Below are 19,734 nucleotides of genomic sequence, written 5' to 3' on the forward strand. Positions count from 1 at the left end.
TATATATATATATATATATATATATATATATATATATGAGAAAAATAGATATGTTTGGTACCAAGCATAAGTTTTTATGCTTGGTAGTGAGAGAGCATATTCCCCTTAACTCATTGAAATCGGGGTCCATGTTCACATGGGTTGATATATATATATATATATATATGAGAAAAATAGATATGTTTGGTACCAAGCATAAGTTTTTATGCTTGGTAGTGAGAGAGCATATTCCCCTTAACTCATTGAAATCGGGGTCCATGTTCACATGGGTTGGGGAGTGGTTAGGAATTGGAATAAGTGGATGAGAATATGACACCTCACTATCAAGCACAAATTTATGCTTGGTACTAAGCATACATATTTCTCTCTATATATATATCTAAAATTAAAAATCGGGTCGGGCCGGGCCTAGCGCGTGAGAAAGATTCTGAAGTGCGCGAGAAAGGTTCTCATCACTATCTGAAGTTGCATTTTCTTTTTACACTCTATAAAAAGTTCTTCATATCGTATACTCTCTGACTCCTCTATTTTTCAAATTCTTCAAATTAGGAAAAAACACACACACACATACACACATATAAAGTCTCTTCATATCTTGCATGGATCCCTAAGTATCATCAACGGATAGAAAGTTTGGTGGATGATCCACTTAAGTTGACATAAGATTAAATCCTAACTTCCAAAGAAAATAAAAGCACCTTTAATCTCGTTTTTGATTTCTAAGTTGTATTTTGGTGCTTTTCGTTCCATGGTATGTGACAGTCAAGTGGAGTTATATAATCATGGCAACTGAAGGGGCTCATCAATAATGCCGTTGCAAAGAAACAAAAGAATATAACAACTGAGTACCGTATATGACCTACTTCTCCTTCGTCAACGAATCATGGCGATGGCCTACCCACACACTTTTAGCTGGCAAAGCTTTGCCTCCTCCCTCTGAAGTTGGCTATAAAATTTCCACGTTTCTTTTTCTCTGCCTGTAGAATTGTAGATATTTGTGTTGGAGTTATAATAAGTGTAACTTAAAACTTAACATTGTAGTGGGAAAGTTTAGTCTCACATAGGAAATAAAATATGAAAGAAGTGTGTTTATAAGCATTTCTTTTCTCTCTTATGCCTAAAAAAAATAAAGGTTATGCTCCACACCACACACACGCGCGTCGGCCGGGCCGGGCTCGGGTTCGGGTTCGGGTCGGGTGGCGCGCGCACACGACCTGCGGACACGAATGCCGCTCCGGATTCCGCAGGTCGTGGGCGCGCGCCACCCGACCCGAACCCAAGCCCGGCCCGGTCGGCGCACGCGTGTGTGGTGTGGAGCATAACCTTTATTTTCTTTTAGGCATAAGAGAGAAGGGAAAAGCTTATAAACACCCTTCCTTCATATTCCATTTCCGGAGTGAGGGGCTCTCATAAAACTTGATTAAAGTGGATCTTCTTTTCAATATAATTAAAACGGTAAATTGATTTGAAACGGTAATATTTAAACAAAATCAAAACAGAAACGGACTTCTATGAGAATTAAATCGGTAATTAAAATCGGTAATTAAAAACGTTCATTCTTAACCTCTATAAAAATTCAAAGCTGCGAAGGCTATATATACAGTTTTGAAAACAATGCAAATCACATCATCTTCTCTGTTTTTGCTCTTCGTTTTCTTACTGCTACATTCTGTTGGTTCCCTGAAAGTCGAAAAGAATTTGGAAAGCCTTCTTGAAGGTCGTGCCTACGAGAAGTAGGTCGTCTGACCGAGGGTCGTTGTATCTCCGAGAACTTTTACCGTGTAGCCCTGTACGAGAGGGGGCAATTAGATTCTTGCGACAGTGCTGCATTGCACGCCTCGACCATCAGGCCGTATCTTACAATTAATTTCATTTCTGTGATAAAATATTAATCTGCTTTTATCTGATATTAATCGTCTATTCAAAACATAATTTCGCGTTAATTATTATCTAAACAGCTAATATTCCCAACAATTTGGGCCCCTTTCTTACATCCAAGTCAACAAGTTAATTAATTTAAAACACATTCCTTGCGACTCGCTTGCCAATCCTGTACAAAATTAGACTATGACTCGAAGTTTCAAACTTTGTGATTCTTACCTTAAATGTGTAAGGCTTGTATAAAAAAAAAAAAAAAAAAAGGATAGCTTCCACAGTGTTTGCATGTGAGCGTAAGAGTCTTCACTTTGACTCATTGACGTCAAAGCCCAACCAAAAAAAAACTAGAACTGGTAACCAAACACTGATTAATATAAATAAGTAGTTCAACTCGTATTGTGCTTGACAACGAATCTAAAAGTAAATTTCGTCGGTTTGGAGATTGAATAGGTCAAAGGTGGTAAGATTACTAAGAATGGGTTTGGTTCAGCTCGTTTTCTAATAGCATCAACAACTAATGAGTATAGTAAAGCGCCTAATTTCAGAAAAGTACTTGTGCTGGATAAGTAAAGGCTGAAGATAATTTATATATAGATATGTTGTTATAAGATAAGGCTGAAGATAATTTATAGATATATTACTTAGCATTACCTCAAGACATGGCACACTACTTAAAAAGCAAAACAATTCAAATTGGAAAAGATAATGCCACAGTTGCTTTGGCATGTTAGCGGGATGTAAGCGGTGGAACACACTAAGTGTAGAGTGTTGTTTGGCTCAAACCACTGCTAAAATCATATCTATTTTATTAAACCACACAAATCTCTACTCATTGGTAGTTGATACCATTTGTCATGTCTTGAGCTCGTGAGCCCATCGGTGCGGTGCAAACCGTGAGATTCACTAAGTGTAGCATACTGTTTAGCTCAATCCACTATCAAAATCGGGTAGCCTATGCTGCACTTAAATTTTGGACTTATCCATATAAACCACACAAATCTCTACTCACCCACCGACGTCGGGACAAACGTGAGGGAGGTGTCACACAGTTTAAACCTGATCTGAATTAATATAACTGGATAGCTTAAGTACTATTTTTCCTGCTTCTCATCAGCATATTCTCTGCGCTTAGGATTTGTGATTTCCGCAGTTACAACCAATCACTGGAAGCTCCAACGCAAAAGGATAACACTGCTGGATCTCCATAGGGGCCTTGTGCATTGTGCTTGCCAAAAGTCGTAAGGCGTTAAAATATTCTGGTATCGTATCCTTTTCCTTTTCGTTTTTTTTAATAATCTCTGCTTTTGTATCCTTAGTGTTGTACTATTGACCTTTTATTTAGTTGATATTTTTTAAAGTTTTTAACTGTTCAAACTTTTTCCAAGTAAACTCAAGTTCTCCAGTGAAAGGTCCAATGCTCCTCTGATTCATTGAACGCGTCAAAATTCAACGCAAAGGATCCTCTGCTCGATAAAATCTGCAGCCGCCCATGTGTCAAGCAGTTGAGGTCATTATTGGTCAAAACTTCTAGGGGGGAAATAGAGGGTTCGAGATTAATTACAAAATAATATATAACAATCCTAGACAAACTATTAAGAATAAAGAGATCCAGAAAAAAATGACACCCTAGCCTTCAACGATAGCATAGGTCATTCTCTGACAGAAGTTCTCAACCTCATTTCCTGAAGAAGAGCAGTGATCTCCTCCTGGGAATACTGACATGAGAAGAACAAATAATTCTTAGTTTTAACACCTGAAGCGCACAAAACAAATCTATTATCATGAAAAACACCAATTCTCATCATCCACTCCTTGGTTCTAAGCTTATACATACGTAACTGCAAGCCAAGCTATGATCCTCTTTTGATTAGAAAGCTCAAGTAGCCCAAAGTTACTCCACATAGGGTTAGTTTAGCAACTCGCCCCTGATCTAGGATTAGCCTGAATTAGTTCATTTTTTATTAAAATAAAATAAAATTTTGATCTAAAAAAATTAGCTTAAATCATAATCCAGTTATTTGCCAAATCGAGATTAATCATGGGTAAGTTTTTATTGCGTTGTGCAGAGTTTATAACTCAAGTTGCGCAACAGGCGGAGCCCTTAGAGTTGCATATATATATTATTCTAATTGCACCAAAGTATACACCCAAAACTTATCACAGATCACATATATATTTTACCATTACCTAATGTATGTTAGAAAAGAAATACTATACAAATTAATGCATAAAACAAACGCAAAGATTCATGCAAGGCACAGGTGTTAGTCTAGGAGTGTAGACCCAAAGCTGAATCAAAAGGACGAAGAAAACAGTCCAGTTGTTGGCCGGTTGACCGACGGAGGAGGTCCGGTCGATCGGGATGCTAGCAGGAAACTGAGAAGAAATCGGCACTCTGGTCGATCGACCGACATGAGGAGTCCGGTAGATCGAAACATGCACGCCAGACCCTGCAGAATTCATCGTTATGGCCGGTCGATCGTCTTTGCATGTCCGGTTGACCGGAGTCGGGATTCCCAAGATCCTAATTCTTTTGGGAATCTGTTTTGGGCTGAGACTTTATATATACCTTAAAAGTTTTTAGGTTTTGTGTGTAATAGAAAAAGAGGGTTTTTAGAGGATTCTTTCAGAGAGATCTCAGAGAGATAAAAACTTATTTGTGGTTGTGGGCATTGTATTATTCTTCAATTAATCAAAGAATTATGTGGTGTGGCTCCCGAGGATGTAGGCACGTTGCCGAACCTCGTTAAATCTGGTGTGTTCTTTCTTAATTACTTTCCTACAAGTTTTGTTTTTTATTTGCGGTGATTTTTCTACTTTCCTACTCTCAAACACAAGGTCCGAAAGGGCACATATTCTATTTGATTATTTCGAATCCCCAACAACTGGTATCAGAGCTTCGTTCAGAAGGTTTGTGTGAGAGTCATGACAGAGGAAAACAAATCTAAGATCGAAAAGTTTGACGGCTCAGACTTTGCCTACTGGAAGTCGCAGATGAAGGATTATCTGTACCAGAAGGATTTGTACCGTCCATTGATGGGCAAAGCTAAAGGAAAGAAGAAAGAGGAATCAGGCGAGGAGTGAGAGATACTGGATAAGAAGGCTTTAGGGTAAATCAGGTTGTCGCTCTCCAAGATAGTCGCACACAATATATTGAAGGAGAAGATGACGGTGGGGCTTATGGAAATGCTTGTGAAGATGTACGAGTAACCGTCAGCCACAAACAAGGTGCATCTCATCAAAATAATCTTCAACCTCAAGATGACAGAAGGACATTCCTTCACAGTGCACATCTGCGAGTTCAACACGATTGTTGATCAACTTATCTTCGTGAGCATCATGTTTGATGACGAAGTAGACCCTATTGATTCTATCGCAGTTATCGGATAGTTGGGCAGGTTGTATGATCGCAATTAGCAATTCGGAGGGCAATGAAAAGTTAAAGCTGAGCGAGATTGTTAGCATCATTCTATTCGAGGATGTTAGAAGAAAATTATCTGAATCAAAAGGTTCAGGATCAGTCCTAAACTCGAGCAGAGAGGCAGAAGCCAAAAGAAGGGTAACCAGAACAGGAATCGGTCGAAGTCAACCAAGAAGATGTCAAACTCGAAAGTTAGGTCTATCAAAGGGAAGTATTAGAACTGTAACTAGGAGGGGCATATGTCTTCAACCTGTAAAGCACAAAAGAAGGATGTGAATGAGCATGAGGCTCATCTCGTGTAAGATGCCTTGATCCTTACTATGGATAGTGATTCTGATTCATGGGTTATTGATTTGGAAGCCTCATTCCACGCCATTGCTAATAGGAAGCTTCTTCATAACTATGTAGCAGGGGATTTTGGGAAAGTATACTTGGGGGATAATGAATCATGTAGTGTTGTTGAAAGAGATAATATGAAAATACAGTTGAAGGGCTCTAAGTAGAATTTGAAGAATGTCAGACACGTACCGAAGCTAAAGAGAAATCTTATTTCGGTTGGCTAGCTTAGAAAAGAAGGGTATGTTTTAATATTCACCGGGGATTCGTGAAAAATCTCTAACGGCACGACAGTGGTTGCCCAAGGCAACAAAACATGAACTCTCTACCTCACCTTACATACCCTCACAATTGCAGCTGGCAAGGAGAATGCAGTTCTGTGGCACAATAGGTTGGGACACATAAGCGAGAAGGGGATAAAAGATCTACATTCACAAGGAAAGCTAACCGGCATCAATTCAGTGGAAGTTGGTGTTTGCGAGGACTGTATCTATGGAAAGCAGAATAGAGTTAGTTTTCAGAAGGGTGGAAGACCACCTAAAGCTCAGAAGCTAGAGCTTGTTCTTACAGACGTATGGGGTTCAGCTAGTGTGTCTTCTCTTGGTGGTTTGACGTATTATGTCACCTTTATCGATGATCACTCGAGAAAGGTGTGTGTATACTTCATAAAGCATAAGTCAGAAGTATTCGGGATCTTTAAAAAGTGGAAGGCCATGGTGGAGAACAAGACAGATCTAAAGCTGAAGTGTCTGAGATCGGACAACGATGGAAAATACGAACTGGAGGAGTTTAAAAGATTCTGTGTTCTAAACGAGATTCATTTGGAGAGGACTACTCCAGGGATGCCACAGCAAAACGGCGTTGCAGAAAGGATGGACAGGATATTGACGGAGCGTGTCAGGAGCATGCGATTACATGCATGTCTGTCTAAGACATTTTGGGCGGGTACAATACATACGTCAACTTACTTGATTAATCATGTGTCATCAGGTCCATTGAATTTCGGGATTCCAGAGGAAGTTTATAGTGGCAAGAAGATCAATCTCTCACACTTTCGAATATTTGGTTGCGTGGTATATGTTCATATCAGTGACCATGTTAGGGAGAAGCTAGAAGCTAAGTCACAAAAGTGTACATTCATTGGATACGGCATTGATGAGTTCGGGTATCGTCTTTGGGATGAGAAGAACAATAAGATCATCAGAAGCAGAGATGTGATATTCAATGAAGAGGTGATATATAAGAACATGGACAATGCCAAAGATAGTCAAAGCAGTGGGAGCAGCACTACGGATGCATGTGGATTTGAGTACATGGAATTGTAGGAACCTCTAGATGAGGAAGATAGTGTTAGTTCTGACCAAAGAACGGAGGAGACTCTAGGTGCAGAAACTATTACCCAAGGTGTGGAGCTTAAGATGTCATCTAGGGTACCCAAACTAAATCTGAGATATCTCTCATCACTTGATTACTTACTTTTGACAAGTAGCGGAGAGTCGGAGTGCTATGAGGAGGCTATGCAAGTGAGTGAATCTTAGCAATGGGAGCATGTGATGCAAGAAGAGATGAATTCTCTCCACTCGAATGGAACATGGGAGTTAGCCCAGCTACCTGCACAGAAGAAAGCCTTGCATAAAAAATGAGTCGATTGGGTCAAACAGGAGAATGATAGAAGTAAGAGGTATAAGGCCTGATTAGTCATAAAGGAGTTCCAACAGCGCGAAGAATTGAATTATACGAAGATATTTTTCCCCGTTGTGAAGCTTACAACTATTAGAGTTGTGTTGAGCTTAGTAGCTGCAGAAGATCTCTATCTTTAGCAATTAGATAAGAATACTATTTTTCTTCAAGGTGACTTGGATGAAGACATTTACATGAAGCAACATGTTAGCTTTATTGAAGAAGGAAAGGAAGAGATGGTGTGTAAGCTCAAGAAGAGCTTGTACGGTTTGAAACAGGCTCTGAGACATTGGTATAAGAAGCTCGACAACTTCAGACAGAGCAATGGCTATAAAAGATGCAATTCAGATCATTGTTGCTACTTCAAGAGGTTCGAGTTCAGCTATATCATGTTATTATTGTATATTGGTGAAATGTTAGTTGCAGGACCATGTTTAGAGGAAATAAATAACTTGAAGAAGTAGTTGGCGAAGAATTTTGCTATGAAGGATCTGGGTGTAGCGAAGCAAATTCTTAGGATGCGAATCAGTAGAGATAAAGCTGAAGGGACGTTGAAGTTAAGTCAACCTGGATACATCGAGAAGGTACTTCGGAGGTTCAACATGTAGAATGCTAAGGTTGTTAGCACGCTTATTGGAAGTCAGTTCAAGTTATCTGAGGAACAATCACCCAAGACAGATGCAGAGAAGGATCAAATGAGCAGAGTGCCATATTCATCAGCTATTAGTAGTCTTATGTACGCGATGGTTTATACGAAGCTAGACAATACTCATACAGTGGGAGTTGTGAGCAGGTTTGCAATCAATCCAGGGAAACAACATTGGGAGGCCGTGAAGTGAATATTGTGTTACTTGAGAGGTGTTTTCGTCAAAAGTTGCCTTTATCATTGATTTTATTAAAACTTTAAGCGTTACAAATGAATTCAATCAACAAAGAAATAAAAATTACAACTTTCTTAAAAATAAACACAAGATCCGTTCGTCATCTCTTGCTTGCGTGGGTCTTTAGCCTGTAACGGGGACGTCGATATACGTGGACTACCTGGCAATCAGATCTGATCCAGAGCTTCGTCGATCTGCGAGGAGATCTAGAAACTTGAAGCGCCTATCTTGGATAAAGCGAGATATTTGCTCTTCTTAGTATCACCGCAACGGGATAATACTAAGGATCGGGTACGGGTGATGTAGATCTGACGAAGAACTCTCTTTGTGTTGAAGTGCTCGATCACTCTTCACTCCGGCAGGGCTTCGCCTATTCTCCCAAAATTCCAGATCTCAAAAAAGTGAGGCCTAAGGCTTGTATTTATAAGCATGAGGGATAACGGAGCGGTTAAAACGGACTACATGGCCCAAATCCGCGTTGGGACACCCCTGGGGTGTCTCGAAAAATCCAAGACACCCTTGGGTGTCTCGAAAATTCCGAGACACCCCTGGGGTGTCTCGGAAAATCCGAGACACCCTTGGGGTGTCTCGCATTGACCGAGACGCTCCGTTAAGGTGCATTCGTCCGCTTCCGCTGTAAATTCTTCGTCCGAACTCGGATTTTAGTGATAAGAAGTGCGTTGGAAGTCTGACGAAGAGTTCTATCAGCTCCGATGGTTGGATTATCTGTAGGATGAATGAGACACGAAGGGCGTTGTTCCTTTTGTAAACATCGCGGGGCTCTCGATTAGCCCGTGCCTTCGTAGTTCGTCGATTCACTTCAATCGTTCATCGACATCAATCGAACTCCTGTGGATCGGATAGTGACGTTCATTGTCATTCCTTAACACTGAGCTGTTCGTAGAGACCTATAAGCAATTTTCGATGCCTACAGATACCCCCTCCAAAGCATTCCAGACTCGTTTCTTTTATAGAAGAGGCTGGAATACTTTGGATGTGATTGGTCCAACCTTCAGTCGGCGTAAAGGACCTGTAGTTAGCTTCAACTCTTGGCTCCTTCGATTTTCAGTCTATTCGATGCTTTGACGAATAGCTGAAGTCCTTCCGGGAGTCTCGAGTCTGCAGCTGATGAATTGAGTTTGGCTCGTGTCATTGAGTTGACTTTGAACTGACTACCTCTGTCACATTGTGCTGAATTAGGGCTTCAGATTCGAATGTTGACTTTTTGGTCGCAACGCGTTGACTGGCGTTGACCTAGGGTTACGCGTTGACCGGCGTTGACCGACGTTGATCCTAGGGTTTCGGACGTCGAATGTTGACTCTTTGTCGCAACGTGTTGACTGGCGTTGACCTAGGGTTACGCGTTGACCGGCGTTGACCCTAGGGTTTCGAATCGTCGAACATTGACTTTTGGTCGTAACGCGTTGACTGGCGTTGACCGGCGTTGACCCTAGGGTTTCGAATCGTCGAACGTTAACTTTTGGTCGCAACGCGTTGACTGGCGTTGACCTAGGGTTACGCGTTGACCGGCGTTGACCCTAGGGTTTCGAATGTCGAACGTTGACACAGTTTATACTCGTACGTTTACTGGAGTATACACAGTTTAAGCCCTTAAGGTATTAGAACACGGCGGTCCCAAGTTTCGGGGTTGCAGGACCAACTGTTAAAGCTGATTCATCTGCATTTGTGGATCTTTAATGTTGTTGGATAATCGAGTCACGAGACCAACTAACAGAGCTGATGCATCAATGACTCGCACTTATAGAATTTTTGGCAAATTCTCAGCCATCAACGGGTTTGATGAGCCTTTACCGACTACCGTTTGAGTCGGGCTAGCATGCAGATTGTTTAGATCCGTTCTGCACATAACGTTGTGCTAAAAGAGTTAACTCTTTTAGTGCTACGACATTGAATACGTAGACTTCGTCTTTCTCACGGGAATAGACTACCCGGCAACGCGTGTTAGGCGTTGACTTTAGGATTTTTGGCTAACCCCCAGCCTTCAACGGATTTGATTAGCCTTTACCGACTACCGTTTGAGTCGGGCTAGCATGCAGATTGTTTAGATCCGTTCTGCACATAACGTTGTGAGCCTTCAACGGGTTTGATGTGCCTTTACCGATTACCGTTTGAATCGGGCTAGCATGCGGATTGTCTAAATCCATTCCGCATGCAACGTTGTGCTGAGAGAGCGAATTCTCTGAGACTTTGTGCTATGATTTTGAATACATAGGCTTCGCCTTTGTTACGGGAATAGGCTATCCGGCAATACGTGTTAGGCGTTGACTCATCCCTACTTAGGCTTCGGGATAAAATTCCCCAAGTTTAGACCTTGGTGTCTTTTTCAATCGGTGAAAGACTAAACCGGCGACGTGTGTTAGGCGTTGGCATATCCTTTCTTAGGATTCAGGATGACATTCCCCATGCATAAAAGGCATGGATTTTTGTTGCTACGATGCTGAATACGTAGACTCGGACGTTTTTACGGGAACGAACCACCCAGCAACGCAGGTTAAGCGCTGACTTATCCCTACTTAGGCTTCGGGATAAAATACCCCAGACTGGATTCTGGTGTCTTTTTCAATCGGTGAAAGACTAAACCGGCAACGTGTGTTAGGCGTTGGCTTATCCCTGCTTAGGTTTCGGGATAAAATTCCCCATGCATAAAAGGCATGGATTTTGGGAGTTGAAAAAGATGGTGTCTTCTCTTGGGGCAAAGACGAACCCGAAATGAGAGAGGAAGAATTTTATGTTCTATCTCCCGACACTGAGGAAGAAGAATTTTATATTCTATCTTCAGCTGGAAAGGAGACTCGAGGTGGGATCTCCACTCCTAGAATCCAAAAAGATGAAACTAAGAGTGGGATCTCCACTCCGAGAATCGACAAGATTCGGATAACCCTAACTGTCGGAAGGTTTGATTACCGAACTAAAGATGAATTTCTCATTTATCGAGAGTGAATTGTGGTTTTGGTCCTAACTGTAGGAATGTTTGACCAAACGGGGGTTTGAGATGACCCTAACTGTAGGAAGGTTTGATCACTCGAATTGAAAGTGGACCTCTCGTTCATGGAAGGAATCGAGAGGGGATTCTGGCTTTGGCCCTAACTTTTATAGGTTTGACCAAGGAGGCAGTGGAAGTGGGGGGTCTGAGACGATCTTACCTTTTATAGGCTTGATCGCTCAATTTAAAAGTGGACCTCTCGTTCATGGAAGGAATCGAGAGAGGAATTTGGCTTTGGCCCTAACTTTTATAGGTTTGACCTGAAAGCAAAGGGAGTGGAATACAAGTAGCAGTAGAAATACTGGTTTGTACTGGCCACTCGATCAAATCACATCGAGAGTGTTGACTCATACAAATCACAGTGGGGTTTAGTGTTTATCACTTTGTTTGTAATGATCGGGTTATCCCTAAGAGAATTACATATAGTATTTTTCCGGGAACTTCCTGTTTCATGAATCATCCACCCCCAGTTTCTTCGCGAAACTGGGTTTATCATTGCATTCGGTTACATGATCGGGTTATCCTTAAGAATATTACATATAAAAATTCTCCAGGAACTTCCCGTCAACGGTAGGAAACAGTTTAGACTCATATACCTATTGGAGTATCAGGGAACAGTTTAACCTCATATACCGATTGGAGGATTAAGAAGCAGTTTATACTCTTATACTTGTCGGAGTATCAGGAAGCAGTTTAACCTCTTATACCGGTCGGAGGATTGAGAAACAGTTTATACTCGTATACTCTTTGGAGTGTTGAGAAGCAGTTTATACTCTTATACTTATCGGAGTGTTGAGAAGCAGTTTATACTCTTATACTTGTCGGAGTACCGCCGTTCTTAATTGGCTTATCCTAGCGTTATGACGCCGGCTTCAACCAAGGTTTGGATGCTATTCTTTAAAGTAAAGCAAGCCTTGGTGGGATGAAGAATCCTCCTATGGTACGCGCAGTACTTTGGATCTGCAGTATTGTCAGCTTCCTCCTGATTTGTGATGGGCGGCAGCTTGATCTTGTTGTTTTCAAGAAGGGTCTCGAAGATGGCTGGAACGTCTTCATCCTTGAAAGAGTACTTCGACCTTCCGCCTTCTGATGAAGCGTTCAGCCTGTTCTCCTCGAGCCTTCAACTCTTTCCAGGTATTGAGCGGCTCTATTCCCATCACGTCCAAGATGTTAATGGACAAGTTGTTCTGACAAGTCTGCAAGATGAATTCCTCCGTGACGGGATCTTTGCAGTTCATTGCCTGATTGCGGAAGCGTTTGATGAAGGTATCCACCGACTCTCCGTCTTTTTGTTTCTCATCGAAGAGTGTCCAGATCGACCTTCGGCGTCATCATCGAAGAAATGAGCGAGGAACATGCTTTCCAGGTCCTCCCAGTTGTTGATGCTTCCGGGCTTGAGGCGGTGGTACCAATCGAAGGCGGGCCCGCGAAGGGGGCCAACAAATGACCGGACTATGAGATTGAAATAGATCAGGTGTTGAGTGGGTGAGCCTTTCCCGTCGAACGGCGTGAAGTTGATCAGGTTGAATTTCGCCGGATACGGGATCGAATCCCACTCTTTCGGGTAAGGACACGGAATGCCGGTCTTCTTCACCTCTCGAGCAGACATCAGGGCGTCAATTTTTCTTTCGAGATCCTTCATCTTTTCGGCCTCATCTATATCCTATTTTGGACAATTTTCGAGATGAATAATACAGCCACCCCCAGTGTTATCATCATTGGTGGGTCCACCCCCAGCGTCGTTATTTTTAGTGGGGCCACCCCCAGTATTAGTGGGACCACCCCCAGCGTTGTGTTCATCCACATCTGAATCGCTACCTGTTTGGTTAGCAGTGTTGTGACGGCTGGATTCAACTAGCTGATTTGACAAAGCTCGGATTTGTTGGTCGTGCATTTGTCTCATCTCCTGCATAGCCATTTCTATTTCGATTTTGAATGCTTCTTTCTGCTTGGCTAGAGCATCCTCAATGATTTTTGCTATTTGCTCGGTGCTGACCATGAACACTTCCCGAGCTTGTCCTATGCTAGACGTTGTATCGTCAGAAGCGATTGCGGAATAAGAATCCTAGAGTTCATCATCGGAATGTATTCCTTCATAGCCACCTTGGTGATCACTATGTCCAACGGTTTCTAGCTGAAGGGCAGATATTTGTTGGGTTATTCCCGAACTAACTCTTCTTCCTAGAGAGAAATTAGGGTTGGAACCACTTGAAACAATCGGAGATTTTCCCTTATCAACCATATTGACGGTAACCTCTGGGAATTCATCATCTCGAACAACCGATCCTCTTTGGTGGAAACGCCTCGATTTGGGCTTCGTCATTCCATCGGAGATTCTCTCGAATATCGAGACCCTCTGCAGAGCGGTCTTGGGACAGATACACGTTGATAATACTGCCCTGACAATTCTGATATACGGACAATAAGAGTCCATTTCTCGGGTACCTTTCTTTCGAGACTTATTCGTACCCCCAGCCCGATAGTACAACTCATCGACGTTGCGGTCGGAGTAACCTATCGGCTGTTTACATAGATTCTCAGGTATAACTCGTTCGTCTGTCTGACGTGTTTTCCTCTGAGTAAACATTGCCTTGTTGGGAGTCACACGTTTGGAACTTTTGGAATCACACCCTTGTGAGGGTGAAACCTTAACGGGCTCCTGGTTTTCTGCACGCACCGCCAAGCGGGCCGTTGCAGAAATCAATTTGTTAGGAGGTCGCGTACGACCCCCAGTCTGGATGTTGGCTCGAAGCTCCTTCAACGATCTCCAGCTTTCCTTAACAAGCGCTTTTCCTCGATTCTCGGGTAGGGCACCGATACGATCTTTCAAAGGAATCCTAAACTTGGGGAAATCCGCGCTGCGGTAGGGCTTTACCGGAGGTTCGGGATCTGAAGTTGACGAGGGCCGGAGAGCAACGTCGCCTGCTTTTGCCTTAGGCGCTGATTTGGCTTTTGGCACCCAAACTTGTCTGGATCTCGGCGATCTCTTAACTGCCTCTTCCTTTTGCATTTCTTGTGCTTTTCGCACAAGGGTCCGGGCATGCGCAAGCAAGGTGCGGCGCTTCTGGATTCGCTCCTCAAGAGTAGAGCGGGTTCTTTGGACACGAACCCATCCGTTAATTGGAGATCGAGAGGAGGATTCCGATGCTGGGCGTGGCGACAGATTAGCCACTTGGCGCTTTCTGAGCTCCAGATCTGCTTGGTAATGGAGACCATCCATCTGATCCAAAGCCTTGGCGAATTGGCGCGCGAGGCATTGTCGTTTCCTTTGACGTGCTCTCTTTGATAGAGTTGGCGCGCCTTCAGCAGTCGACTCCTTAATCGTGAAGGAGTTCAGATCTGCAAATTTGGCTTCATTGAACGCCGGTGGATCATTGCAAGGTGCAACAGCAACAGCGGCGGAGAGATCGTCTTCTTGGATCTTCAGATCTGAAGACCAGCCGATCTTTCTGGAGGAGGAGGCACTCTTGCACTTGCCAGGAGAGGCGGATCTGGAGGAGGAGGCACTCCTGCGCTTGCCAGGAGAGGCGGATCTGGAGGAGGAAGAGGAGGAGACGTACTCCTCGAATTTTTGCTGGTCAAATTCGTATTCGACCTCTTCGAGCACCGGGATCTTGATCGTCGGCTGCGGCACGACAGCTTCGGCAGCGAAGCTGTTGGCTCCCACTGTGGTCGTCAGTTTGTTTTCGTCAAAAGTTGCCTTCATCATTGATTTCATTAAAACTTTAAGCGTTACAAATGAATTCAATCAACAAAGAAATAAAAATTATAACTTTCTTGAAAATAAACACAAGATCCGTTCGTCGTCTCTTGCTTGCGTGGGTCTTTAGCCTGTGACGGGGACGTCGATATCCATGGACTACCTGGCAATCAGATCTGATCCAGAGCTTCGTCGATCCGCGAGGAGATCTAGAAACTTGAAGCGCCTATCTCGGATAAAGCAAGATATTTGCTCTTCTTAGTATCACCGCAACGGGATAATACTAAGGATCGGGTACGGGTGATGTAGATCTGACGAAGAACTCTCTTTGTGTTGAAGTGCTCGATCACTCTTCACTCCGGCAGGGCTTCGCCTATTCTCCCAAAATTCCAGATCTTAAAAAAGTGAGGCCTAATGCTTGTATTTATAGGCATGAGGGATAACAGAGCGGTTAAAACGGACTACAGGGCCCAAATCCGTGTTGGGACACCCCTGGGGTGTCTCGGAAAATCCGAGACACCCCTGGGGTGTCTCGGAAATTCCGAGACACCCCTGGGGTGTCTCGGAAAATCCGAGACACCCCTGGGGTGTCTCGGAAAATCTGAGACACCCTTGGGGTGTCTCGCATTGACCGAGACGCTCCGTTGAGGTGCATTCGTCCGCTTCCGCTGTAAATTCTTCGTCCGAACTCGGATTTTAGTGATTCGAAGTGCGTTGGAAGTCTGACGAAGAGTTCTATCAGCTCCGATGGTTGGATTATCTGTAGGATGAACGAGACACGAAGGGCGTTGTTCCTTTTGTAAACATCGCGGGGCTCTCGATTAGCCCGTGCCTTCGTAGTTCGTCGATTCACTTCAATCGTTCATCGACATCAATCGAACTCATGTGGATCGGATAGTGATGTTCATTGTCATTCCTTAACACTGAGCTGTTCGTAGAGACCTATAGGCAATTTTCGATGCCTACAAGAGGGACTACGGACAAGCCACTATGTTTCAGGAGAAAGGATTTGGTACTACGGAGATACGTGGATGCGGATTTCGCCGGTGATTATGATACAAGGCGAAGTACCACAGGGTATGTTTATACTTTTGCATCAACAACAATGAGCTAGGTCTCACATCTGCAGAAGATTGTAACATTATCCACAACTGAGGTAAAGTATATCACAGTGACTGAAGCCAGTAAGGAGATGATTTGGTTGACCGGGTGCCTAGAAGAGTTGGATCTGAAGAGGGGGAACATAGTTCTTTATTGTGATAGCTAGAGCGCTATATACCTTGTTAAGAATCCAGTATATCATGCCGAAATGAAGCACATCAACGTACGATACCTTTTCAGACGCTCGCTAATTGAGGATGGGAAGTTACAGCTAGAGAAGATTTTAGAGAGTCAAAATCTTGCGGATATGTTGACGAAAGCAGTGACCATCGAGAAACTAGAGTTGTGAACAACTTCAGTTGGCTTTCACACGTAGGAGTCGAAGGCGGAGCCACACTAGGAGGAATGGCGGGATTGCCGAGATGATAATAATTGAAGAATGGATTTATCCGGGTAGGAGAAGATGCTTGCGATGAAGGTAGGAGTTCGGGCGAGCTCGTTGATAGTGCCTTGGTCTCCAAGTGGGAGATTGTTAGTCTAAATGTGTAGACCCAAAGCTAAATCAAAAGAACGAAGAAAACAGTCCAGTCGCTAGTCAGTCGACCGACGGAGGAGGTCCAGTCGACCGCGATGCCTGTAGGAAACTGAGAAGAAATCGACATTCCGGTCGGTCGACCGACATGAGGAGTTCGGTCGACCGAAACATGCACGCCAGACCCTGCCGAATTCGACGTTATGGCAGGTCAACCGACTTTGCATGTCCGATCGACCGGAGTCGGGATTTTCAGAATCCTGATTCTTTTGGGAATCTGTTTTTGACTGGGACTCTATACCTAAAACGTTTTTAGGTTTTGTGTGTAATAAAAAAGAGGGCTTTAAGAGGATTCTTTTAGAGAGATCTTAGAAAGATAAAAACATATTTGTGGGCATTGTAACATATTTGAGGGCTCCGAGGACGTAGGCACGCTGCCGAACCTCGTTAAATCTGGTGTGTTATTTCTTGTTTACTTTCCTGCAAGTTTTATCTTTTATTTACGGTGATTTTCCTACTTTCTTACGCTCAAACACATGGTCCGAAAAGGCACAAATTCGATTTAATTGTTTCGAATTCCCGACAACTAGATCTAATGGACGTGTCATTTGTTAATATGTAATGTGCCTATATTTTGATGGTATGAATTAATTTTTGAGCATCATGGCCTGCAGTGAGAGTGGAGCCATGTGCTCGTAAAGATCGAGAATTTTAATGGGGCGGAATTTTCTCTTCATTTGCCTCCGACTCAATCCATCTATTAGATATTTAGATACCGCGTTAACTTCGGGAAAAGGGAATTGTTCTTTAATTATTGCCCAAACCTCACCTTTATATGATGCCATCACTGCTCAGGGAGCAAATCATGCAATCTACTTGAATCTACGTTTTAGGATTCGTGAGACGGCGCGCGTACATAAAATAAGTCACGATCGAACACCAATAATGGGTACTTCTAAAGTAAACGTCCAAAGCAAGAGGGAAAGAAGAGTGAGAGTCTGATTGCGATTAGTCCGAAAATCATATTGTTCTAAAGTAAACTACAGCTAAAATTCTCTTTAATTTTCCTTTTTACTTTATGTTATTTTTTTTTATGAAGGAATCAATTGATCTTCTCTCTCGGTCTCTCTCTCTCTCTCTCTCTCTCTCTCTCTCTCTCTCTCTCTCTTTTCTTTTTTGAATCAAATAAAGTATAACCCAGTCACCAGTGATCTCAGATCATAAGACTGAGTATCAATTGGTCTTGCTCACTCTTGACGTATATTCTGACGAAGCCGATTACATTTCTATGTATGCATTGTCGCAAGTTGGCATTGGTACGTACCTGCAATTTCACTAATTAACCCAAATGAGCTTGACGGGCACAGCTAGCCATAGAGTACTACAACCACACGATGAGTATCAATGCTTGCAATGGACAGCACCAAGAAAACTCAGATTATAAGCTGGTGTTTCATTTGTACGTATGCTCATAGTGATTGATACCTCCTCCTGATAAACTTAGAACTGCATGCTCTTTCTAGTTGTTTTCTTTTTCAGCTTGCCAAAATAACAAAAATTATGCTCTTGATCATCGAAAACTTTACAACTCTGTGTTTATATACATATATACACGTACAGTTCTGCTTCACGGATGGAGTTTTACTTTGAGTAATTTAATTTTGAAAAATCCATCCTTAGCTAGGGAATATATGAAACTTGCATGCATGTATATTAATGCTTCCCCTATTTAGATATCCCATTGTCACAGTTCCCTTCTCTTGTTTTGAGGTAAAACTCTCAACATATGGCTTCATGTGACAACTTCATGGTCTCAACGCTCCTTGTACTAAGAAAACAACACTATCCCACGTGTTGTTGCTTGATTTGCCCATCTCCCCTTAAATGCCCTCATTCAACCCTACACCCCCCAATCTTTAATTAAACCAATTATAGTCTCAAACTATGTTCCATTGATCTGTTACTAAAACAATATAAGTCAATTTTAACAACCCCCTTTGTGAATCTCCATTCATTCTCCCCTCCGTTAACTGAATCCGCACGCATCTCAAAGCAACCAACTAAACCCAATGCTTTCAGCCTCCCTCTCGCACCAACCGAAGCCGCTGCTCGGCGCTACACGCACACCATATACAAACCATTAAAGAGACATCGCAACAAATAAAGTTACGCATAAAATAATTACCGATTGTTAACTAAGATCAGAGGCCCCTCTTTCTCTTAATCATGAATTAATTCTCCGTGGGCCCCACGCGGACTGCGACCCCGCCCTTTCCTCCGCGCTGCCTCGCACGTGCTTCATTTTTACGCGGACTGTATGCAGTCGAATACGCGTAAACGTGGCTACGTGGCACTAGTTCATTGCACAGTACATCTGTTTCCTACAATACCCTCCTTTTAAAAAAACGCGTAGGCGCAGGCATACAGCTACCTTGAGGGGTATTTTCGTAAAAACGATATATTCCCGTCAAAGTGTCGGCATCTGTTGGCCTCTTCTGCTTTCGTCAATCCGAAGCGGCCTTTTTTAGGTAAAAAACTACCATAAAATCCCCAAAATTTTGAATTTCTTATTTTCTTACCATTAACATTGGCGCTGGGTTGTAGGCTTGTAGCTTTCCCCGACACCGAAACCTTAACTCGAAGGAAAAATAAATAAACAAAACAAAAAAAAAACTCTTTCCTAAACTCTTATTTACCAAATAACTATTATTTCACTTCCTATATAAATATCCATTCCCCTCTCTGATCTCAAATCCTTCCACTCAATTCAAATTCCAAAATGCTGCCTTTCCTCCTCCTCCTCCTCTTCTTCTCCGCGACGTCAGCATCATCCCCTCCCAAATTTTTCGGGTCGGATCTCAACCTCGATCCGCGAGGCCCTCGACCGCCCCCTCAACTACGCGCGCTCCTACCTCGCTCGCCTCCTCCCCACGTGCGTCTCGCGCGTCGTCTACCTCGACTCCGATCTCATCCTCGTCGACGACATCGCGTCCCTCGCATCAACGCCGTTACCTGACGGCGTCGCGCTCGCCGCCCCCGAGTACTGCAACGCCAACTTCACCTCCTACTTCACGCCGTCATTCTGGGCAAACGCCGCGTTATCTCTAACCTTCGAGGGTCGAAAAGCGTGTTATTTTAACACGGGCGTCATGGTAATGGATCTTGAGCGATGGCGGGTAGGCGGGTACACGGATCGGATCG

The 19,734-nt window shown here is 43.2% G+C and overlaps 1 protein-coding gene across 1 annotated transcript in view; it reads left to right on the plus strand.

Annotated features, from left to right (window-relative positions):
- LOC109834699 (probable galacturonosyltransferase-like 1) overlaps positions 4,804-19,734 on the plus strand; it is a 15,415-nt gene continuing 484 nt past the window's right edge. The window contains exons 1-4 of the mRNA XM_020402727.1: positions 4,804-4,951; positions 5,993-6,144; positions 6,961-7,158; positions 19,359-19,734. The exon at positions 19,359-19,734 is cut by the window's right edge and continues 484 nt beyond it. Of these exons, the coding sequence (XP_020258316.1) occupies positions 4,804-4,951; positions 5,993-6,144; positions 6,961-7,158; positions 19,359-19,734 (874 nt within the window). The remainder of the gene's footprint in view (positions 4,952-5,992; positions 6,145-6,960; positions 7,159-19,358) is intronic.

The sequence above is a fragment of the Asparagus officinalis genome, chromosome 3, assembly GCF_001876935.1.
Source record: "Asparagus officinalis chromosome 3, Aspof.V1, whole genome shotgun sequence".
Taxonomy (NCBI): Eukaryota; Viridiplantae; Streptophyta; class Magnoliopsida; order Asparagales; family Asparagaceae; genus Asparagus; species Asparagus officinalis.